The sequence below is a fragment of the Schistocerca serialis genome, chromosome 2 (genome assembly GCF_023864345.2).
Source record: "Schistocerca serialis cubense isolate TAMUIC-IGC-003099 chromosome 2, iqSchSeri2.2, whole genome shotgun sequence".
Lineage (NCBI taxonomy): Eukaryota > Metazoa > Arthropoda > Insecta > Orthoptera > Acrididae > Schistocerca > Schistocerca serialis.
Window position 1 is genome coordinate 513533158 of NC_064639.1, and position 25652 is coordinate 513558809.

Consider the following 25652-nt stretch of genomic DNA (forward strand, 5'->3'; position numbering starts at 1 on the left):
ACGTCCCACACCGATTTCTGCGGTTATTGTACTCATTGCCGCTTGTCTGTTAGCACCGACAATTCTATACAAACGCCGTTGCTCTCGGTCTTTACGTGAAGGCCGCCGAGCACTGTTTTGGCCATGGTGAGAGGTAGTGCCTGAAAATCGGATTCTCAACACACTCTTGACGCTGTGGATATCGGAATAATGAATTTCCTAACGATTTCCGAAATGGAATGCCGCGTGGGTGTAGCTCCAACTATCATGCTGCATTCAGCGTATCTTAATTGTACAAATGACAGTTCCGCCAATGCTCTGCCTTTTTATACCTTGTGTACGCGATACTACCGCCATATTTATATGCGCATATCACTATAACACGACTTTTTTTCACCCCAGTCTATGTGGCAAGTGTCATGAAGCTGACTTACTTGGCAATGGCACTGCAGAGTGGCCGTGCGGTTTAAAGCGCCATGTCACGGACTGCGCGGCCGCTCCCGCAGGAGGTTCGATGGGGCTTAACATCTGAGGTCTTCAGTACCCTAGACTTAGAACTACTTAAACCTAACTAACCTAAGGACATCACACACATCCATGCCCGAGGCAGGATTCGAACCTGAGACCGTAGCAGCAGCACGGTTCCGGACTGAAGCGCCTAGAACCGCTCGGCCACCGCGGCCGGCCCGGAGCTTCGAGTCCTCTCTCGGGCATGGGTATGTGTGTGTGTGTGTGTGTGTGTGTGTGGTGTGTGTGTGTGTGTGTGTGTGTGTGTGTGTGTGTGTTATTCTTAGCATAAATTAGTTTACGTAGTGTGTAAGTCTAGGGACCCATGACCTCAGCAGTTGGGTCCCTTAGGTATTCACACACACACACACTCGGCAATGGCGCATCATACGAAAGTTACTTAGTTACCTGTATCATTAATTTTTGTACAACAGTTATGTTCATCTCTATTACAGAAAAACTTCGTCAACACGAATCCGAAGGGACCGAAAAATCAGGAGTTCGTGTTAAAAAAATTCGTGTTTAGTGCAAAACACATATTTTAATAAGCATACATGTACAGCAGTACACTAATATGTAATACACTACACTATCAATCACGTTATTGTAGACTTATAACACTACAAAGTGATTGTAAAATTACAAATACTCACAAATTATGTACGTTACTTTCTTGGAAAAAATTCGGTCATGGTTCGCTAACGTTCATGGGAACGATAATATTTTGCAATTTCACAACCAATTGTAACGATCGCAAACCCAGCAGTGACGTCGGATGTTGAAGCGAACCGTTCTAAACAGCCCAAGACTGTAAAAATCTCCTGATGGGTAGGTGGAATGGTATCTGTATTCTCTTCCTCTTTATTTTCTTCTGAAGCCCTTGTTGCACCTCTTTCACAGCTTTTGGCACATCCAATTCCACAGAAGCACATACGGCAACATCGTCGTCTACACTAATGAATTCTTCGAAACTAATCCCAGGGTTCGCAATGTCCTGCAGAACTATCCATTCATCAGGTGAAGTGGCATCTTCTAGCTCGTGGACATCTTCAGTGATGCTATGTATCCAAGCTCTGTTAAAGCACTTCCCTATATGATGTGGCGATACCGAGTTCCAGGCTGTTGCGATGGCTATTATTGCGTCAAGCAGATTCCAATATGGGGTTGCACTATTGTTTTCAGCAGCACGAATTGCAGCTCTTACAAGTCGCTTACTATAAACTCTCTTTATGAGAGAGATTATGCCTGAAGGCGGCTTGTGGCGTTGGGTGGAAAAAACTGAACCTTTATGTTGGATAGGCTCAGATCATGAACGTTATAGGCAGTACATCTGTCCAATGCAAGAAGAACATGTCTATTTTGAGCAACCATTCGACTGTTGAAACGAAGAAGCCATCGATCCAAGCTTTCTTGTGGTGAGAGTAGATGCAAGGTAAAGTGTCCATATTTATGTTTTTAAAACAACGTGGTTTCTCGGATTTACCGATAATCCAGAGACGAAACTTCTCATTGCCGTCAGCATTACAGCACAGCACAATAGTCACACGTTGTTTGCTTCGTGCTCCATCGTGACGTTTATCACCTTTTATCCCCAGGGTGTGATTTGGAAAAAGATTGTAGAAAAATCCAGTTTCATCCATGTTAAACACATCACATGAGGCATACTTTTCCCTCACTCGGTTGAATTCATGCACCCAGCTGTTCGCACTTTCTTCATCAACTTTATTTGCTTCCCCACAAATTTGTACAGAAGAAACTGAATGTCTCTTTTGGAACCGATACAACCAGCCAGCAGAACAAAGGAAGTCTTCGATGCTCATATCTTTAGCAATATCATTTGCTTTTGACTGAATCACAGGGCCAGTTAAAGGTATATTAGATGCACGCACATCACTGAACCATTCTGGCAGTAACGTCTCGCTGTCTTCGTACTTGGCGGTACGAAGTCGTTTAGATTTGTTTCCAGAACCTGATGCCGCAGCATTAATAATTTTTTTCGATTCTTAATAATCGTAGATAAAGTAGATTTAGGTATTCCAAATTCCTCTGCAATTCCTGTTTTCTTGCTACCACGGTCCTCTTGATCTAGAATCTTAAGGTTTAACTGTACATTTAGAGCTGTCTGTTTCCTCTTTGCCATTTTCGTGTGCTATGGTACCGGTTGTAACTGTAGTTTTTATTCAGTATTCCAACTCGATACGGCTGCGACTAACAGAACACCTGTCAAATCTGGCACTGAGTACGTTCCTAAATGCTGCTGCACACATTATTGAATGTCTTACAATGTACAGCATACGCTGATTGTTAAGGTGATAATCGCGGCTACCGACCTACAATACGTTAAAAACGAGTCAACAATAAGTACAATTAGCTTTGTAGCTACATTTCCTACACTCATTTAGGGAAAAAAATTACGCTTTAGGATAGTCTAAGGTCGGAAGTTTGTGTTACAGTGAAATTTAATTACGCTATGAACTGAAACAGAGTTCGTAATTCGCCTTAACCGAAATTCGTGTTAACCGATAAAACATACCATAAGAGCCAATGTATTCCTGGTGGGACCAATATTTTTTCTCGTTAACAGCGAGTTCATCTTATGCGAGTTCGCGCTAACGAGGTTATACTGTATATATAAATGAAATACATTAGGAACATTAATAGCAAAAGGTATTGTCTGCGTGATTCCGCACTAGATACGCGTATATTTCACTATTGATTTTTTTATATATTTATTTCATACATCATATGTACGCAGAACATAGAAAATAATAAAAATCATTTGAGACCTTTAATTCTTGATCTAGATTTGACGAGGCTGTGCAAACCGACAATTTTAATACTCTCTTGAGAGGCAGATTTAAATTATAATTAGTTTTTGGTTCAACGTTTTATTATTGGGAATTTATAATTAAAATAATCATGCTAGGGACAGATACCAGCGTAGTACCGTAAAAAGTATCCTTATATCTAAAAAAGAAAAAAACTGCTGTGCAGCAGTAGATTTTACACGACATATAGTAAAACTTAGCGTTGTACAACTGTAGTACTCTCACTACACTCACTTCTGACAGCAATAGTAAAGGAGAACAATATTGTTACGTCGTAATCACAATAAAGCGCGATTTCGAAGCAGGATCCTCAGTGAAGTTTGTACCGAAAATACCTTTATTAGGAACAACAACTTGTAAGCAAAACAGAACCGAACTTCTAGGTGGAGAGTGCTGTTATTTATACAAACACCGAATATTCCAAAATACACAAACATTACATACACAAGATATTTCTAGAACCTTCCAGAAAAGATAAGTACTAAATAACAAATAATTACTGGTGGTCAGGTTTGAATTGGTGACCCTCAGCCAGCCAGTCAGTGACGCTGATCGCTACACTACACTGCATACAGCACAGGTCGCACCGTTACCAATGACGGAAGAATGTACCTTAAAACATACACATAGCTCCTCACGAACGAGAGTCTAGTGCCTTAACCATTGCGCCACCTCGTTTGGCTTCAGACATACCGATTTCACAACGACGTTTATAGTCGAGGAAACTTTGGTAGTGCCGTGTTCCATTCGTCTGACCCCTTAACAGTCCACGAAAGCACACAACCTCGCTGTAAGCATAATCCGTAGGTAGCAGTCATCCACTGCAGTAGTAGCCTTTGGGCGGCCTGAGCGAGACATGACATCGACAGTTCCTTTCTCTCTGTATCTCCTCCATGTCCGAAAAACATTGCTTCGGTTCATTCCAAGACGCCTGGACACTTCCCTTGTTTAGAGCCCTTCCTGACACAAAATAACAATGTGTATGCGATCGAACCGCAGTATTGACCGCCTAGGCGTGGTTGAACTACAGACAACACGAGCTGTGTACCTCCATCCTCGTGGAATGACTGGAACTGATCGGCTGTCGGACCCCCTCCGTCTAATAGGCGCTGCTAATGCATGGTTGTTTACATCTTTGGGCGGGTGTAGTGACATCTCTGAACAGTCAATGGGACTGTTTCTGTGATACAATATCCATTGTCAACGTCTGTCTTCAGGAGTTCTGGGGACCGTGGTGATGCAAAACATTTTTTTGATGTTTGTATATGCGCTGGCGCTTGCTGCTAGGTGATCCTTCAGCAGCAAGCGTCACTTCGTCGAGACCTACGAGAAAGGCAGGCCGTGGCCCGTACGTCTCAGTACGTGACACTGCGATCTTACGAGTGCCAGCAGCAGTGTGCGGCAATGAGACAGTTTAATAGTTATTATCTGCGTGTTTAAAGACGTGCACGTTCTCGATAGGACACAACAAAATTAACACCTTTAGTCGGTATATTTTCAATTAAATACTGATATCCCGTACGCCCTGCACGGAACCGAGCATTCCCTAAGTGTGGCGGACAAGCCTAGTAGTGTGGTGAAAATAAACTGCGGATGGAAATCCGTCTCCGAAACAGTCATCGACAGAGCACCGCATACACCCGAGACAAGGCCTGTTTACGCAGCAGCCAGCTCCCCACTGGCGATCGCGGCAATCAGTCTTGATGACTGAATAACTAACAACATTGCGAGGCGTCCCTCCTACAGCTTGTCAGCGGTGGCCTGGCCTAGCGGCAGACGCAGCTCTGTACCGCGTTGGATGGCATTTCCGGACACAGGTTCCTGTCGTCAGTTTGTTCCTCAAGACACCCTCTGCCATCCCTAAAAGTTTATCGCACATTTCTGGAATAACCTATAACTAATGGGTGTGACAGGTACATATGCAGATATTTTTATATTTGGTATCGTAATATGTTCACACACTAGCGTGTTCATTGTTTTTTCTTTGCATCTAACAGTCTTCCCACAAACACGTCACAGAATTTACTAGATGATGTTTTTTACACGGTCGTAACTGCACCACAAATTGGGCTACATCTGTCAGTACAGACTGTTTTGAGTCCACACATCCATACTTTTAACACCTGCCCTACTGCTCAGGGAAAATAAGCTTTAATGGCTTCCTCTTGTACCATGTACTTGGAGGTATTAACCAACTTAAAAGTAAATACTAATGAATATCGTTCGTTACATCGCCCTGTCACCAAAAGAAATATCTGCACTTATGGTAAAACAACTGTAATATAAGAAACTAGGACGAAAAATTAGTCTCCTGCTCCCACTCCCTCCCCACTCCCCCCCACCCCCCCCCCTGGAGACATCACGGTAATACAGTGTAACACTACCTGATGATGTCGTTCTCGATTCCGTTTGGTAAGGAGTTCATACGTTACTTCAGATATACCCTACCCATGGTGACTGGGCGTAGCAGAGCTATGGAGCATTCGGTATTTTGATTGCTAAGTTTCATTCGCTGTTCCAAGTAGTTGCGGACAATATGTACGTTACTGTGATCGTGAAAATAATCAGGCTGTCGAGTTGCGATGTAATGCTTGAGTGTTCGTCAACCCAGTAACGTACACGTACATAAGCGCTAAGGACAGGGCTATTGTCAATTCGGAAGGTGGGAGTATCCACAGCTTGCTCATCACAGTGGTGTAGAAGAGAGGGTAGCACTTGGTCACCGCGAATGTTGAAACTAAGATCCTGGTTTATGCTGAGGGTAACTTAAGTGAGTGGGCCCAAGTCTCGATACGGACACATTGTCAAAACGTCAGAAACACACCTCTTGCCTGAATTGCACCCTCTACACACTGGCCCATCAATGCTCTCATCGCCTTGCATCATTTGAAAAGAGGGAAAATAGTGACTCGTACGACTACATAACACGCCTCCTCTCAGTTATTGTCCAGTTTCCATGATGTGTAGCTTTTTGTGCCTTTGTGAGACATAGCCTTTTGACAGATTCCCAGCACGAAGTGACCGTTGCAGGCAGTTCACTTCGCAATGTTCGTTCGGAAACTCGTTTTGATGCAACTACATTCACTGACAGCAGCAGTTCCTGTCGAGTTTGATACCGATTGCAAGTTAAACTAGTTTCCAGTCCCTGGCAGTTAAGGTCTTTTTGCGACTATTATTCTTATCCTATGTTCCATAGATGCGAGTGGTACACCATTCCTTGTGGACACGTTAGATAATCCGCGTTTATACAGCAATAAATCAAGAAACCTCATCTACTGTGTGGTCACAGGCACGTACAAATTCGATAGCTCCTTTCTGCTATTTCTTTTTCATATTTTCACATCGACCCACCTTACTGCGTTGGCTACAGTGGACTGACTTATACACACCGTTTCACTCCCCTGACTTATGTCGGTGCTGGAAGGTAACATGACCGCCTGATACTAGTTCTACTCCATCTATCGAGCTTCAATGAGGCCAATGTGTGTGTGTGTGTGTGTGTGTGTGTGTGTGTGTGTGTATGTGTGTTTTAAGGATGACTGACTTCTTCTCCGTTGGATCCGCATCATATATGAGGCCAAAATAAGACATTTTTATTTAAATTGATTCCCAGTTAGCTGCAAAGGATTTAACTCTTGCTGCTCCTATTTCTGCGGTAAAATTAATATAGCTTACTTACGTCTATGTGTGTTTCATATAAAATTATTTTACGATTCTACTTACGTCTAGGTGGAGTGATGTTCATAATGAATCTCGGAGTTGATATTTGTCTGGTGACAAACTGTATGAATCACGTACTTTGTTCTGTATAGGTTTTTGACAAATACAATGATAATTCTCGCTCCAAGGATACTGTACATCTACAGAGTAAATCATATCTCTGAAGGTCAGAGATGGTGTTTGTATATCATAGATATTAGAGTTCTGTTGTTAATTGTAGTTAAAGTTATCTACTGTTTATGAGTATTACTCGTATATGATTTTTATTCGTTTTCTTTTTGTAAAATTTCGACGTAGTTTTCTAAATATTTTTTATATTTGTGCTAACGACAAAATTGTAGTATCTATAATATACAACCATCATCTCTGACGTTCAGGGATAAGACTTACTCTGTAAACATAAAGTATCTTGGGAGTGAGAACTGTTATTTTGTCTGTCAAAAACAATATTGTGTACAAATGAAATTTTGTGATTCACACAACTTTTCACCGGACAACTATCCGCTCTAAGACGCATTCTGAACGTCACTGGACCTAGAAATAAATAAAGTTGTAAAACAACTTTATAGGAAACCAATATAGATGTACATAAACTGTGTTAATTGTAACTTCAACAGGTACACGTGACAATGGAATAATACCCAAAACAAGCTTTTAGTGAAGAAATACAAACAGTAGAAGATAAATAAAATATTTTGCAGCTAACTGGGATCCGATTAATACAAGAAGGGGTGACTAATATCTTGCGCAGCGAGCTTACGATGAAACAGAGTAACAGGTGTCTAATGCATCTACTTCATATTCTCAGAAACAATCAACTGGGAAGTATATATAAATTGACAGATCATCCCGTTTGGTTGCAGGCGCTGAGGATCCAGTACGTCGAGAGGGAGGATGCAGGCATGTATCAGTGCTTCGTGTCCAACAATGAAGAGAGCGCTCAGGGTACGGCACAGATCAACCTCGGAGGTGAGACCAAATTTCGTAAAGGATGTTTAAAGGAAAGGTATGGCAATATCTACCAGCAATTAGTGCTGTTCAAAAAAAGTCATTCGTCCAGAAATTGATAATTGTTGACGTATGGGTCATTTTACCTGTGGCCAGAAGGGTGAGTAGTCAATGGTGTAGATTATGTTTCAGTCTCCTGCCTTCCGTTGGCCTCTTTTTATTTGTCGTGTTAGTCTCAGTATTTACTCCTCTGACTGTGATACTATTTTCAGGCATAGACTATTTGATCGTAAGTATCCGCACTCCCCATGTGATGAACTGATTACTGGATGTCACAAGAGGCGGACCCGCCAGTATAAAATGAGGCGGGGTGTACTGGTTTGTTAGTAGAGAACCAGCAACAGCAGGAATTGTCGGACAGGAGAGCTCAGTGACTTTGAAAGTGCAATAGTCGTTGAATGCCATCTGAGTAATAAATCTATTAGGGGCATTTCAACGCTGCTAATACTGCCCAAGCCGAATGTTGCTGACGTGACTGCGGAGGAACAACCACAATTAAACCGAGACCAGGCAGACCTCAAGTTTTGGTGGACTCTCGAGCATTGAGGAGGGTGGCTGCAAAAACTCGCATGAATTCAGCGGAAGGGTTCACTCGTGAGTTGCAAAGTGCTGACAGCAGTCCAGCTAGCACAACGTAGTAACGAAGTTAAGGGGAGGTTTACTATCTTTGGTCCGAAAAAAGCATGTTCTTTGAGAATTTTTTTCTTGAGATGTGTTTAGATATCATTGTCAAATTTTGTCAAAATTTTTATTGACATTTCCTCTACAAACTGGAATTTTTTTGACCAGAAATGTCGAAGAGCAAAGTCGGAAGTGCCTTCGGAACGAAACAAAATTTCGATGTAGATCTCCACGCACGGTATGTCACAGGTCAGCCGGCTCGTCTGAAATTAAAATTGAGTTGACTAGGAGGAGTATATAAGATTCTTTAGGAGTTGTACCTCGCTTAAGTTATTTGGACCATAGGAAACAAAATGGCGGCCATTTGAAAAAAATTGGGTTTTTTCATCGATTTTTCGACTTCGTCGGCCAAATAAAAATGTTTATAACTGATGAATCGGAATAAAAGTGGTACAACTCCTAGACAATTTCGTTAGCTTCGTAGGAAACAAAGAATCATGCTGATCGGTTAGGTAAATTTGAAGTTACCATACCGCGCGATAAAAGAAAGTCATTTCAAGAAAAATGCGTTTGAAGTTTTGACTACATATAAATGCGATATTATGCCACTTAAGTTCAGTCTGCTATTCCGGGTCCGTAAACTAGTCTTTCCTCTTTCTCCTAGAGGGCGTTCTGCTCGATCTGGGCCATACTCCGCTGCTCCAGAGACGCTCGTACGGCCGGTGACAAGCGGTTTTCGGCCGCTTGAATCCGGTGGTCGTCCGAATACTTATCGACCTGCGTCAAATAGAGTCCCAGGGTGACGTCCATCGTTGTCATGGTCTTCAGAATTGCTGAATACCTTTCGTTGAAGCTGCTCACTTCCTGGAAAGTAGCAATCTCCACAGTCTTCGTACCAGAATGCAAATGCTTGGGGGCTAACTTCCAAACACACGCGTTCAAACTTTCATTTGAATTTTGTGTGTTTCCTCCCAAGCACCGGTACAATAACTCATCCTCCGAAGGAAAAAAAAACTGGACGATTTCAGGCAGGTGCATTTTTTTTTCAACCGCGAATAACAAACATTTTCGCTCCGTATTCGGGAAAACCGTTTCAGGGGTGGATTCTTAACACTTTTATGGATCCAAAAATGCAATTTTAAAAAAATCGATTTTTTGAACCAAAAGATAGTAAACGTCCCCTTAAAAAGAATGGAATAGAATGGTCGAGCAGCTCCTTATATCCCACACAGCTAGTCAATGCTAAGCGACATTTGACGTGGTGTAAATGTGACGCCATTGGACATTGGATGACTGGAAACGAGTAATGTGGAGTGATGATTCACGCTGCACCCTATGCCAATCCGGTAGATGGGTTTGGGTCTGGCGAATTCCTGGGAAACTTTATTTGCCACCATGTGTAGTACAAACACTGTAATATGGGATAGGTGGGGTTACAGTACGTGGGGCCGCGCGGAGTGGCCGCGTGGTTTGAGGCGCCATATCACCGACTGAGCGGCCTCCACAGCCAGAGTTCCGAGTCGTCTCTCGGGCATTGATGTGTGTTGTTCTTAGCATAAGTTAGCTTAAGTCTAGGGACCAATGGCCTCAGTAGTTTGGTTCCTTCGGATTCACACTCATACACACACACACACACACACACACACAGTATGTAGGCGTTTTGTGGTTAGAATGTCGTTCGCCCATTGTGCTTAAGAAAATGGATATTAATACATTTTACTGAATTGTATACTGTTTACAGTACGGGGGCATCACGGCAAAATTTTGAAACTTGTGTGAGATATCGTGACCGTCACCTGACGATGGAAGCGAAACTAAGGGGCACACAGATGAAAATGAATCAGTGGGAAAAAAGTAAGGACACTGTTTATTGTTCCCAAAGCAATCGTCATAACTGCTAACATATTTATCTCTCTGTGAGACAAGATGGTCAGTGCGCTTATGGAAAAATGTTTGCGGTTGCCACCGAAACCATGATTGTACCAATGCGTGCACTTCTTCGAAGCAAATCGACGGCCTCAAAAGTCTTTCTTCAGGATTCCAAAAATATGGAAATCGCATGGAGATAGATCAGGATTGTATCAAGGATGTGTAAGGGATTCCCAGTGAAATTTCTGCAGCGTTGTCGAAACAACCTTAGCAACATTTGCGGTCGTCGATTTCCTTCGGACGAATGGGTGCACGCCTGGGTACAAACATGGTTCCACAGGCAACCGCAAACATTTTTCGTGGCGACATTTGCTGTCTCACAGTGGGACAAAAATATTAAGAGTTATGGCGATTACTTTTGGAAATTAAACAGTTTGCTTACTTTTTTCCAATGTGTCTCGTCTTCATTTCACTGCCTCTTATGTAACAGTCGAGTACGTGGATGTGGATAGGCGCCACGAAAATAACTGTGGCAAGCTATGTGACTTAACATTCTGAGTAACAAGCCCCGAATGAAAGGAGCCGCTGATGTGCTGAAACATGAAAGCAACTGGGTTCGCGTTCGGGATACCAGATAGCTCTATGAGTCAGTGATACATCGCTAACAGATGTGGACAGGTGGCAAATACTTTTAGCAAGCTATTTACAGGTGTTACCTATAACAGGGGCTGTCGTATCGAACAAACTGTGCCCTGAAATAGCTGAGACCAAGCGCTACCAATGGCCTCAGTAACATGGAATAGACACTCATTTCCTGCTACGGTCGCAGGTTCGAATCCTGCCTCGGGCATGGATGTGTGTCATGTCCTTAGGTTTAAGTAGTTCTAAGTCTAGGGGACTGATGACCTCAGATGATAAGTCCCATAGTGCTCAGAATCATTTGAACCGTTTGACACTCGTTTCACCAAAAGAAATAACATCCACAACCTTAAAATCAAAAGATTCTGCTTGTCGTGATGAAACAGCAACAAAGCAAGTAACGAATGTTCTTGGAAGTTTAGTAACAAAGAAAATGGCTCTGAGCACTATGGGACGTAACTACTGAGGTCATCAGTCCCCTAGAACTTAGAACTACTTAAACCTAACTAACCTAATGACATGACACACATCCATGCCCGAGGCAGGATTCGAACCTGCGACCGTAGCGGTCGCGCGGTTCCAGACTGTAGCGCCTAGAACCGCTCGGCCACCCCGGCCTGCAGTTTAGTAACACCTCAGTTATTTATGCATTCCGTCATTTATCAATGGAATATTTCCGCATTGCAAACTGCCTTTGTCCAAGACGGGAGATATAGAAATTCTAATTAATGTCTGTCGATTTTCACTTTTACCAGAATTCCAGACAATTTTAGACAAAATTTTACTCAAGGCGCCATTGAACCAGCTGACACTAAATAAGGTATTGTCGAAGGAATTGCTTAGATTTTTACCCATATTGATAATCTTATTTACACATACAGTAAAAACGTTCTTATTTGATTGCATAAGAAATTAAAAGCTACACTTATTTTCTCCGGTTTTTCAGTGGCACTTGACCGTGATAATCATCACAGAACTGAAAGAAATCCGTTTAATTTAGATTTGATTTTTCAGTGGCATTTGACCGTGATAATCATCGCAGAACTGAAAGAAATCTGATTAATTTAGGTTGCACGATAACTCACACAAATCCGAAGGCTGTCGATTCAACAAAGTGCCTAGGAATTACAATTACGAACAACTTAAGTTGAAACGGTCACGTAGATGATGTTTTGGTGAAGGCAAACCAAAGACTGCGCTTTACTGACAAAACACTTAGAAGATGCAGCAGGTGTGTTGAAGGGACAGCCTACACTACGCTTGTCCATCTTCTCCTAGAATACTGCTGTGCCGAGTGGATTCCTTACCAGGTAGGACTATCGGAGGACACCGAAGAAGTACAAAGAAAGGCAGCTCGTTTTGTGTTGTCACGAAATAGAGGTGAGAGTGTCACGGATATCATAAGCGAGTTGGGATGGCAATCACCAAAACAAAGTCGTTTCTGATTGCTACGAGATCCACGAAATTTCAATCACCAGTCTTCTCCTCTGAATGAGAGAATATTTTATTGCCACCTAAGTGTTCCTTTTTCCCACACTCAGTCAGAAAATTGAACGGTAGAGCAATAGTGTGAAGCTGGTTCGAGGAGGCCTCTGCCTGGCACTTCAGTGTGAACTGCAGAGCAGCCACGTACATGTAGATGTAGATGTACAATTCAATTACAATGTTATGACATTGCAGATATTACATAACACCTCAAGTCATATTTATCTAACAAGAAATAAAAGGTGTTAATACAGTAGGTCTATGAATTAAGTTACCAGTCTTCATCCGACTGGAAAGTAATTATGCGTGGTATTCGCCAAGTCTCCCTGATAGGATCATTTCACTTCCTTGTTATATTAAAGATTAAACATCAGTTTCATCATCAGTCACTTTGTTTTGTTTGCTAATGATCTAAAAGTACAGACAAACAGCAAGACAGATGCAGTATTAGCAGAAGCTACGGCTTTTTAATTAATTCTCATTAATCGTTGAACAGATTCAGTATGTGCAGTTTATAAGCTGTTAAGGATCTCCATCCAATAAACGCATAAAATAGAAGGACGTATAGATATAAGAGGATTACAGCTTGACAATACATTTAGTTGCGAGGCACATATCACAAAACTGCTGACACGCCAAAACAAATTTTATTTGTAATGCAGATGTCTGAAATGAATGATTAAAAATCTAAAAAAAAAAAAAAAGAACCAGGCATATTTGCTTACTTACGTTTCATAATATCATTCGTATTATATATTTAAACAACTCCTCGACCAAAGCTATAGTTTTTAAAACCCATAAGCATTTATTGCTGTTTATTTGTGTGCAAATGCAAGTACATCAGGCAGAAATATTTACGAACAATTGCTTCTCAGTAGAACATGTTCCTTAAAGAAGTTCGTTGTGGATAACCCTTTATGTAACGAGCAACTCACTTTACGGGTTAAATATGTTGGATATGAACATCTCAAAGGCCTTTTCTTTTTTCCAAATAAGTGTTTTTTATTAAGGAACACAAATTTTCAGAAGCTTGCCAGAAACCTTAAAAACATTAGCTACAGCACAGTTTAGGAGGAGCCCAAAGGTTTTACGGATAGCCACCTGCTTTTCCTCCATCTATTAGGTCCTTAGAAGATCCAAAAGATGTATGTATTATTCATAATACCACTCAATGTAAGTGCAGTAATATGGTCAGTACAAATAAACTTTGTAAATTCACTTGTCATCTGATGATGCTAGACGATAATGGCCTAGCAATCATTTTATGTTCTTGGTTATATGTTAGTGTGGAAATTTTGTTGTCTATATTGCGTTTGTGTCACATGTTCAGAACTGCGAGGATCTCCTTACTGTGGGTTTTGGAACGAAGGAGGTCTCGTTTAATTTTTAACGAGTTAGTATGCAGATGTAAATTTTTCGTGGTCACCCTCTTCAACCCGATAGAGGGGCGAGAAGCAGTCCGTTACCCCCCTCATTCTTGTACTATCAGACATTTTTCTCTAATAATCTCATCGAATATCTGGGATGAAACTATAATCTTGCTTCTTTCCTTGTTCCTTATTCGTCTGCTCTTCTTCTGTATACTTACAGATTCTCAGTCAAATAAACACGTTAGATACACAAGTAAAAAAATAGAATGTGCGTAATTCAAGTATTTAATACACAGGATGTTTATTGAACTTATCAGATAGTCCTGTGGGAGCTCATTACCATCTCTCCGTTGCGTAGAAGTAGACATTATAGGCAGTGTTGCATCTTCACACATCCTTCAGCCCGTCTTTGCAGTGAATGACGCACTCTTTGAAATACACCTAGCTCCGTTCAGACTGCGCCCCATGGTTTGGTGACACGCCCGTGTAACGTCTGCAGGTGGCGATGACTTGAGTACACGTCAGTGCCTTCAAATGTCCCCATGGCCAGATCCGGTGAACGAGTAGGCCATGTTACCGGATCTCTTTGACCAACCCATCGCCTAGGAAACCTTTTGGTGAGGTACAGTCGCACGATCCGTAGAAATTGCATAAACCACGTCGTTGTATTTCTGCAAGGGTAACGTTCTCCAGTAGCGATGGTAATTCATAACACAAGTTACTGCAACACTAAGACGGCCTACACCACCGATTATTATACATTACGTATCACAACCAAAACGGCCCATATCTCAACAGGTATTGGTTTACGGACATGTAATTATAGGAACTTTTCTTCTAGTTTTAATCAATAGTAATCCCTGTAGGAGAATGTGACCCTTTAAAAAAATAGCCTTTATACTTCATGTACACGAATTTCCTTAGACGTCCCTGTGATAGCGGAGTTCATCACAGTATTGCTCGAACAGACTTGCAACTTATTACCGATCGTGGTAAACTTCAGCCATAGCAGCGGAATGGTCATCATCGTCGAAGTCTGATTCTCGACTCCAGATAATAAAAGACCCTAGACCCGAGTCTTGTCTCTCACTCACAAATAATTTCACTGTAGGTCATTTGTGGCAACTGAACACGTTCAAATGGGATGTACTGATCTGGCGGCATTGCTTTTGCCTGCGTATCCCACGGAGATCTTTGGCGATACTACAGAGCTGTCGTTCTCAGTCTTTCTAGGACCACTACACCTAAGTGCAGTCAGACGTTAGTTAATAACCCCCTTAAGGCCCACCGCCATCAATATTAGCACATAATTAAACATGAGAGTGAAAAATAATTTTCTTTCATCACTTTTATTTTTAAAATAAGGAAAGACAAATGATATTAGTTCTTGTAGCTGCTTTCTTAAACCGCTAGTTAATAACTCCGTGAGGCAACTGGTACATTTCATTTCAGACAACTTTTTTTGATATACATTGGTGAAGAAATTCTGAGTTCATCAAGAGTGCAACCTGCAACTCGTTCTCAGAGAATAACGCTAACTATTCACATTGAAGACAGACACTTGTTACAAAACATGCTTCCTGTGGCCCATTCCTCTGTCTACTGACACTTTCTTCACCCACACCCCGTACCTCCATTTCAAATAAACCATCTAAAATGCACTGTGTTTACTGTTCGTGAACCATTTCATTACGAGACTCCTCACTTCTGAAATGACGAAATCGAAAAACTTCACGCTCCCAGTGCTTTGTGTCTACAATAACAATACTGTGTAGGCCCTCGAGCAGTGTAGTGGCTATTACTCAGTCTATGCTGTGTTGTGCTGTCATTTACTTCACCTCCACTGTGAAGTGAACAATCAAGAATTTTCTGGCCCATTTCGGGAACTATCTACAAATTAAAGGAGTCATTCCAGTGAGATATTTAAACATATTGACGCATATGTCACAAGTTTATTGTCATAGATGCATGCCACAAAGTACCTGCGTAGTGGGTGGATTATGTGAGGACGAAATTGTCCATACACTCGTTTCACAATCTGTAACTTCCATCGTATTGCGACACACGTTAATGCTAGTATTTGACAATAGTGTAATTATTGGTAGGTAATTTGTGCAGTCAGTGTTAATCTTACGAAATAGTGATAATAGTAATGGTCTCTTAAAAAGAATTTAGTTTTGTGACCGAAAAGAAACTTTTCTTGTTTTTTATCCCCCAGAGAACGCTCAGGGGTTAATTGCCCCCAGATTAGGAACAACAACTGTAGAGAGATGTCACCACTCTGGTGTCACTGCTGTCACTTCCAGTTTCATTATCGTCCCTCAACTCTCATACCTTGGGTAAATCCATACTTCGTTCAAGTCTTAACACACTGCATTTCATGTCTTTTGGGATTATGAAATTCGCAACTCGATCAGCCTCAGGCAATTTCTTTTGATGCCTTATGACGTACAAGCGAAGACGACGACTATATTTGGATGCATGTCTCACATCCATGAAAACTGATGGAAAACTAATACGTGGTACTTACTGGAATTAAGGTAAACGTGGAAGGGAGGACTCATCAATATAACTTTCTTTTCACACAGCCTGTTTATTTAACAGTATATAACCATAACTTCTTGTTCTTTTTTTACAAAATGAATAAATTTGCAAAATTTTTTTGACCTTACACCTTAAGATGAGTAAACTTTTGCAAAAGAAATCAAAACAGCAAACAATATGACAATGATTACAAGACGGCCGGCCCTGCAGCCCGTCCGTTATCGGGTGAAACAGTGGTGTTTACTACCGCCCTGGACACAGTCTGTCTTATTAAATGCTCTTCTGTAACACATGAAAACTATACGCGCAATTGATGACAAGAGTGTTTCAATTACTCAAACTGATGACGTAATTTTTAATTTGGAAACTGTATGTCGTAAGGTTCGGGGCTAAGATGCGCACCTATGCTTAAAGGTTAAACAAATTAGGAAACAAGACAAGGATAAGGCTTACATCGAAGAAACCAACTTCTTAATTTCAATCGGCAACCAAGGTGCGACTGGATCCCAACCCGTCCCGAATGACAATCTTACTTTCACTAAAGCTCTGGTGCCAGTTGGCTGTTAATATTTTCAAAGTTAAACTGATTGTCGGTTATTAAGACAGTTCTGAAGGAACGTCTTAAAACATTACTTGTGAACACTTATTACAAGAGAACTCACTCGGCAGAACCACAATATCCAGCTAAAACAAATCAATAATGACCCGGTCTTTTAAACACAGCAACGAACAGCTTAGAACAGGTTGTTCAAGATTATAACTAATGACTAGTGAATGTAATTACAATCATAGAATTGAATCGGTTAACATCTAAATCTAACCACAAGGTCCTCTTTGTTTAACGGCAACCAGTGCCTTAGTACAACTGTTCCGGCTGTATTTACGACCAACAGTTGATTCATTAGAACATTAATGATCAGGTACAAACCAGAAAGGAAAGGCAATGTAATAGCGCGACAAATTTTCAAACGACAACTAGTGTCTTAGTACAATATTACGGTTTATATTTACAACCAAAGAGCCGACCGAGTAAAACTCTGAAGGCCGGGTACAAACCAGAAAATAATAAGAAAAGGCAACACAATAGCAGGAAAAATTTTTAAACGACAACTGGTGTCCTAGTAAAATGCTACAGCCTATATTTATTACCAAAGAGCCGACCGAGTAAAACTCTGAGGGTCGTGTTCAAGCCAGAAAATAATAAGGAGGGCAGGTAGATAATTACACAGATCACCACGAGCATTACAGAATGTTTCTCCCCTTTACTAGCAAGCAGTTCTATGGATCCACGGTGTGTCGCAGAGGTTACTGACAAGGGAACCTCCCAATCGCACCCCCCTCAGATTTAGTTATAAGTTGTCACAGTGGATAGGCCTTGAAAAACTGAACACAGATCAATCGAGAAAACAGGAAGAAGTTGTGTGGAACTGTGAAAAAAAAAGCAAAATATACAAACTGAGTAGTCCATGTGCGACATAGGCAACATCAAGGAAAGCGTGAGCTTAGGAGCTCCGTGGTCACGTGGTTAGCGTGAGCAGCTGCGGAACGCGAGGTCCGTGGCTCAAATCTTCCCTCGAGTGAAAATTTATTTTCGCAAAGTTATGATCTGTCCGTTCGTTCATTGACGTCTCTCTTCACTGTAATAAGTTTAGTGTCGTGTGTTTTGCGACCGCACCGCAAAACGGTGCGATTAGTAGACGAAAGGACGTGCCTCTCCAATGGGAACCGAAAACATTTGATCGCAAGGTCACAGGCCAATCGATTCCTCCACAGGAAAGCACGTCTGATATATTCTATACGACACTGGTGACAGATAATAATTGTCTGAAAATAAAACATTAAAATCTCCTCGCAAGGAAAGACTTGAACCCAGGACCTCTCGTTTCACAGCTGCTCACGCTAACCACGGGACCACGGCGTTCCTGAGCTCGCACTTTTCTTGATGTTGAAACGTCCTGGCAGATTAAAACTGTGTGCCCGACAGAGACTCGAAATCGGGACCTTTGCCTTTCGCGGGCAAGTGCTCTACCATCTGAGCTACCGAAGCACGACTCACGCCCGGTACTCACAGCTTTACTTCTGCCAGTATCTCGTCCCTTGATGTTGCCTATCTTGCACATGGACTACTCAGTTTGTATATTTTGCTTATTTTTTTCATAGTTCCACACAACTTCTTCGTGTTTTCTCGATAGATCTGTGTTCAGTTTTTCAAGGCGTATCCACTGTGCCAACTTATAACTAAATCTGAGGGGGGTGCGACGGGGAGGTTCCCTTGTGAGTGGTGCCGATGAAAGCCAGGTAGAAGAGGGCAGCCAGGCCACGAGCGGTCGTCCGACACGAGTGTTGTCAACCAACCTACGGGATGTCGGCGTGCTGCTTGTAGTCGATGCTGACCCCGGTGAAGTACTCCGGTATCTTCGCTCTGCGCAGGCCCTCCTTGCGCAGCTCGCGGCTTTGGCCGCTCGGACCTCGTGACCACCTCTTGTCGCGACGATACCGCCAATCCCCAAACTTGGTACCTGTCTCTCGGGCCAGCGAACCCCGTATATATATCGGCAAGCAATGACCTTCTAAGGGCACAACCCACAGATGCCAACTGTTCCTCACAGATATTGGCAATAGGGCCGCAAGAGGGATAGTAAATACTACCCATGAGCCAGTGGCGCCAGATAGAACAGTCTACTAATTCAATGGCGCCACGGCTCAAAAACGTTTTGCGTCACCACCGTAATTTGCGTAATTTGTGTCCTTTTGATCGGAAACCTATTTCTGAATACAATTTTACCTCGAGGTAGAAAAAAACCTGCAGACATAGTGCAGTTCAGAAGAGTACGCTGTTTCCTCAGTCGTGAGTGGCACTAGCCTGCGCAAGTTGCCTGTCCAACTCGCAGCTTTAAGACTTCTGGCATAAGAAGTTACCATCACTCCGCCAACGGCCTTGTAAAAGAGGTCGGAGGAGCTGACAGAGGTTCAGGGTGCTCTCTAGCCCTTAGGGTGGGAAACAGCCCCTAAAAAGCGGATGAATCAGCAATGATCAACGGCATGAGGGTGCAAAAGGTAATGAAAACTGCTGCATTACAGACACATAATGTATATCCACAGCGCATGTGGCCTACAGTTGAAAAAGTGTCACGATGATCTCTCCATTAGCAAAAGATTCCAGACTAGTCTCCAATTCGAATCACGGCAGGGGACTGCCAAGGGGGAGGTGACCACGAGAAAAAGATTGAATAACCAGTGAAAGGATAACATTCTACGAGTAGAGAATTGGAATATCAGAAGTAGGTAGAGAAGCTAGAAAAACTGAAAAGTGAAATGCAAAGGCTCACTCAAGATGCAGTGGGGTCAGTGAAGTGAAATGAATAGAAGATACGGATTTCTGATCAAATGAGTATAGGGCAATATCAACAGCAGAAGAAAATGGTATAACGGGAGTAGGATTCAGCATCCTGCGCCATCGTTCAGAGATTAGCAGCAGCCGGACTATGGGATTACCGTCTCATGCGTAGACTCCCGTTAACATCGAAACATAGCGGCTCCGCTGTGGTGATGCCGTGACCGAGATACTGATGAATGCCATCGTATTGAGTTCAGCGATGAATTGCGATTCTACACCACCCAGGATGACCATCGCCGGCGGATATGGCGGCGACCAGGGGAGAGGGCCCGTTCTTTCAATGTTTTGGAGAAATGCAGCGGTGTTAGTCCTGGCGACGTGGTGTGAGGGAGCTGCAGGGTGTGATTTCTTATCACGGCTGGTGATGACTGAAGGAACTCAGATCGCACAACGGTGTTTCGCAGATCTCCTGTGAGCACATTTTCTAAGTTTACGGGTGAGCCTTTGGCACACCAGTGTGGACGTCAGAATGATTCGCATCGATTCCACTGGCCGACGATCGGATCGCTCTCCACGATCTCAGGTGCTGCTAACGGAAAAGATGTTCACGCAATGGATAATCAACAGAACAGAGGTGGCCCTACTAAACGTGAGACAGGGATGCTGTAGCACACACACCACAACAGATGTGGCGTTCATTTAACTGTGAAATGAAATGGCGATCCATTCACCAGAAGATGCATCCTCAAGTGGGGCGAAATCGATCGTGACTTTTAATAAAAAGTATTCTATAGCCAATACGAACCGTTTCTTTCAATACGAAGAAATTTTCTGCGGTCGCCCTGATTTTAATATAACATGCTCCACAATAACCCTTTACAGAACCAACAATACAAAAAGAGATTAATTTTAAAAAATTTCACGAAATTAGCCCTCATCTTCATAGTAAGGAACGAATATAAGAAGGTTCAAATGGCTCTGAGCACTATGGGACTTAACATCTTAGGTCATCAGTCCCCTAGAACTTAGAACTACTTAAACCGAACTAACCTAAGGACATCACACACATCCATGCCCGAGGCAGGATTCGAACCTGCGACCGTAGCATTTCCGCGGTTCCGGACTGCAGCGCCTAGAACCGCACGGCCACCGCGGCCGGCCGAATACAAGAAGAAATTGCTGCTAATTTCGTAGTGAAATTGCGTGCTTACGGAATATCGTCTCAGTTATGTGACTGGATCTGTGATTTCCTGTCAGAGAGGTCACAGTTCGTTGTAATTGACGGAAAGTCATCGAGTAAAGCAGAAGTGATTTCTAGCGTTCCCCAAGGTAGTGTTATAGGCCCTTTGCTGTTCCTTATCTATACAAACGATTTGGGAGACAATCTGAGCAGCCGTCTTCGGTTGTTTGCAGATGACACTGTCGTTTATCGACTAATAAAGTCATCAGAAGATCAAGACAAACTGCAAAACTATTTAGAAGAAATATCAGAATGGGGCGAAAACTGGCAGTTGACCTTAAATAACGAAAAGTGCGAGGTCATCCACATGAGTGCTAAAAGGAACGCGTTAAACTTCGGTTACACGATAAATCAGTCTAATCTAAAAGCCGTAAATTCAACTAAATACCTAGGAATTACAATTACGAACAATTTAAATTGGAAGGAACACACAGCAAGTGTTGTGGGGAAGGCTAACCAAAGACTGCGTTTTATTGGCAGGACACTTAGAAAATGGTGGCCGAGCGGTTCTAGGCGCTTCAGTCTGGAACCGTGCGACCGCTACGGTCGCTGGTTCGAATCGTGCCTCGGGCATGGATGTGTGTGATGTCCTTAGGTTAGTTAGGTTTAAGTAGTTCTAAGTTCTAGGGGACTGGTGACCTCAGACGTTAAGTCCCATAGTGCTCAGAGCCATTTGAACCATTTTTTGAATTTAGAAAATGTAACAGACCTACTAAGGAGACTGTCTACACTACGCTTGTCCGTCCACTTTTAGAATACTGTAGCGCTGTGCGGGATCCTTACCAGATAGGACTGACTGAGTACATTGAAAAAGTTCAAAGAAAGGCAGCACGTTTTGTATTATCGCGAAATAGGGGAGAGAGTGTCACAGAAATGATACAGGATTTGGGATGGACATCATTAAAAGAAAGGCGTTTTTCGTTGCGACGGAATCTTCTCACGAAATTCCAATCACCAACTTTCTCCTCCGAATGCGAAAATATTTTGTTGACACCGACTTACATAGGAAGGAACGATCACCAAGATAAAATAAGGGAAATCAGAGCTCGTACGGAAAGATATAGATGTTCATTCTTTCCGCGCTCTATACGAGATTGGAATAAGAGAGAATTGTGGAGGTGATTTCAATGAACCCTCTGGCAGGCATTTAAATGTGAATTGCAGAGTATTCACGTAGATGTAGATGTAGATGAATCAATTATTTCATTGATTTCATTTGGGAATATAATTTTAAATTTTTATTATTATTCTATTATCAGAATAGCCGACTAATATAAGAAGAAATTGTCGAATAGTGAAGAATCAATTGTTTCAAGGAGGTGATTTAACTTCGGAACCTCTATATTCACTATTTCGTGAATATACATTGAGGTGATAAAAATGATGAGATGGCTCCTGGTACCGTGTCGAACCTCCCCCCTTTACCCGGCGTCACGCAGCAACTCCAAGTGGCATGGACTCAACAAGTCGATTATGGCCCATAAATATTCGATGAGATTCATGTCGGTCGATTTGAGGGCCCATTTCATTCGCTCGAATTGTCCAGATTGTTCTTCAAACCAGTCGTGAACAGTTGTGGTTCGGTGACAATGCCATCGTCGTTTGGGACCATAAAGACCACGAACGGCTGCAGACGGTCTCCAAGTAGCCGAACATAACCACTTCCAGTCGATGATCGGTTCAACTGGGCCAGAGAATCCACTTCATTCCATGTAAACACATCCTACACCATTACGGAGCCACCAACAGCTTCACAGTGAATGGTTGACAACTTGGGTTCATGGCTTCATCGGGTCTGCGCCACATTCAAACCCTACCATCAAGCTCTTATCAGCTGAAATCGGAACTCATCTGACCAGTCCATCCTTTTTCAGTCGTCTAGGTTGGAAACGATATAGTCACGAGCTCAGGTGAGGGACTGCAGGCGATGCCGTGGTGTTAGCAAAGGCACTCAGGTCGGTCGTCTGCTGCTGTAGCCCTTTAACGCCAACTTTCACCGCATTGTCCTAACGGGTACGTTTGTTGTTCGTCCCACACTGATTTCTGCTGTTACTTCATGCAGTGTTGCTTGTCTGTCAGCGCTGACAGTTCCACGCAAACGCCGCTGCCTTCGGTCGTTGCGTTGCTGCGTTGTCTGTGGCGAGAAGTGGTGCCTGGAATGTGGTATTCTCCGCACACTCTTGACACTGTGGCTCTCGTCATATTGGAATCCCTAAGGATTTCTGAAATGGAATTTCCCATTCGCCTAGCTGCAACTACCATTCCGCATTCAAAGTCTGTCAATCGCCATCCTGCCACCATGAACACGTCGGAAACCTTTTCTCATGAGTACAAATCCCAGCTCCGCCAGCGAACTGCTCTTTTACACTATGCGCGCGCAATACTACCGCCATCTGTATATGTGTATATCGGTAGCCCATGACTTTGGTCACCTCAATAAATTTCAAAGGAGTTCCACATTTTTCGTAGACACAATTCCACATCGTATAGCTTCCATGAACTCAGAATGTGTAAAACAAATTACAGTCCTAAATAACAACAGTAATGAATGTAACATTTAGTAAATTTATGTCAAAAGTACATACTGCTCCAGTGGTTTCATTTGTAAACCACTCATAAAACAGCAGAACAAACTTATATTTGCGTTACAGTAGCTTTAAACATAATTACTTTCACTGTCAATGTACTCTTCAGTATTACCACTACAAAAAAAAACATGTCACCATCTCCTACAATCTTGTAACATTATCCCCACTGTATCCGTTGCTTTGAACGCTGTAAGTGACTGCCTAGCATCAATGGTTTCATGCAAAATTCACTGGTACTTCGAAAAAAAATTGATAAAATGGTACTTTCAGGCAGAAACCACTTGTACTCCAAGGATAATAACTCTTAAATGTAAAGTTTCCTGCTAATACACATGAATAGCAAATTGTTACTGGATCAGTTTGGTTACAAGCAATACAGAGAAAAGAATACAATAACTTGTTGACATGGGTCATTACAACATCTAATGCGTGAATACCTCGACAAAGACAGGGTAATAGAGAACTTTCAACTGCTCGCAAGACTTGGGTTCTGAAATGAAGCTAATCCTGACACCATGCCTACAGATGCACGTTAATTCTCGCGCCCTGTTCGTCTAAGCTGCAAACTCTTATCATGTTCAGCCCTTTTAGATGCGTGAAGTACAGTGGACGCCATGATCTGCCACCAACTGCAACATATCAGCATCACTTCGGTTCTCAGATGGAGTCTCCAAGTCAAGTGTTCTCTTCCGTGCCTTGACGATGAGTTTCCTTCACTGCGTCCCGAGCTCAAGTCTGCTCTCGCTCCGCTCAAACCGAAGTGTGCTTTACTGTGCCTCTAATTGAAGTGTTCTCTGCTGCATCTCGAACAGAAGTGTTTTCTTTCGTGATGCAAGTTTGTCCTCCACTCTGCAAATCTGCACAATTATTGTGCACCAATGAGAACGGCGCTGTAGCTTTCTGGCCAATCATATAGTTGTTAGCAAGGCAATTGTCTCTCTTTAAAGTAAACTTTATGCAGTAATAATCAATCGTTACACACCTGTGCTAGCATTTCTTAAACACTGCTGAGTTACAGTCCCAATCTTCAGCCAGTTCGATGTTGTCGCCAATGCAGTTACCTCCACATACCCGTGTCTTGCCTTTCCCCACTCTACTATTTGTTTGGGTCAGCCAATGAGAAGCCTCTTATAACTTACGAAACCAGGGGCATCCACCTCATGTGAAGTGGCAACAGTGTGTCGCGCCAGTGCCCTCAAAAGAGAAATGAATTTCTCTTCGCAAAGCAGTCCAGCTGCTCCTCATCGCACGCCAAGATGTTTATATATCACTGACCATCCTTCACACAGCATTCCCGGAAAGCGACTTCTTGACACAAAACATGGTTTCTTTGAGGTGCGTTTTGGTCAGATGTCCCTGAGAGTAAAAACAGTGGCTCTCCGCGAGTTCAGGCGTACGTCACGCCGCGTTAAGTGCTTATGTGATCAGCCAGAACATTATGCCCAACTACCTAATAGTCGGTATGTTCACCTTTGGCGTGGGTAACAACGGCGACGCATCGTGGAGTGGAAGCAAACAGGCCTTGGTAGGTCGCTGGAGGGCGTTGGCACAACACCTGTACACACAAGTCACCTAATTCCCAGAAATCCCAGGGAGGGGGCGATGAGCTCCGACGCCACATTCAATCACATCCCAGATGTGTTGGATCGCGTTCAGATATGGCGAGTTGGAAGACCAGCACATCAACTGAAACTTGCCAATGTGTTCCTCGAACCACTCCATCACACTCCTGGCCTTGTTACATGGTGCATTATCTTCCAGAAAAATGCCGCTGCCATCGGGAAAGATGTTCCTCATGTGTACGTGGTCTGCAACCAGAGTAGGGCCTACGATATCCTTGGCCATCATTGTGCCTTGCACGACGTCCACTGGACCTACAGATGCCCACATGAATGTTTCCAAGAGCATAACGGAGCC

At 42.7% G+C, this 25652-nt stretch overlaps 1 protein-coding gene across 1 annotated transcript in view; it reads left to right on the forward strand.

Annotated features, from left to right (window-relative positions):
• The first annotated feature begins 7936 nt into the window (after window positions 1–7936).
• LOC126456165 (Down syndrome cell adhesion molecule-like protein Dscam2) overlaps window positions 7937–25652 on the forward strand; it is a 358605-nt gene continuing 340889 nt past the window's right edge. The window contains exon 1 of the mRNA XM_050091919.1: window positions 7937–8003. Within this exon, the coding sequence (XP_049947876.1) occupies window positions 7937–8003 (67 nt within the window). The remainder of the gene's footprint in view (window positions 8004–25652) is intronic.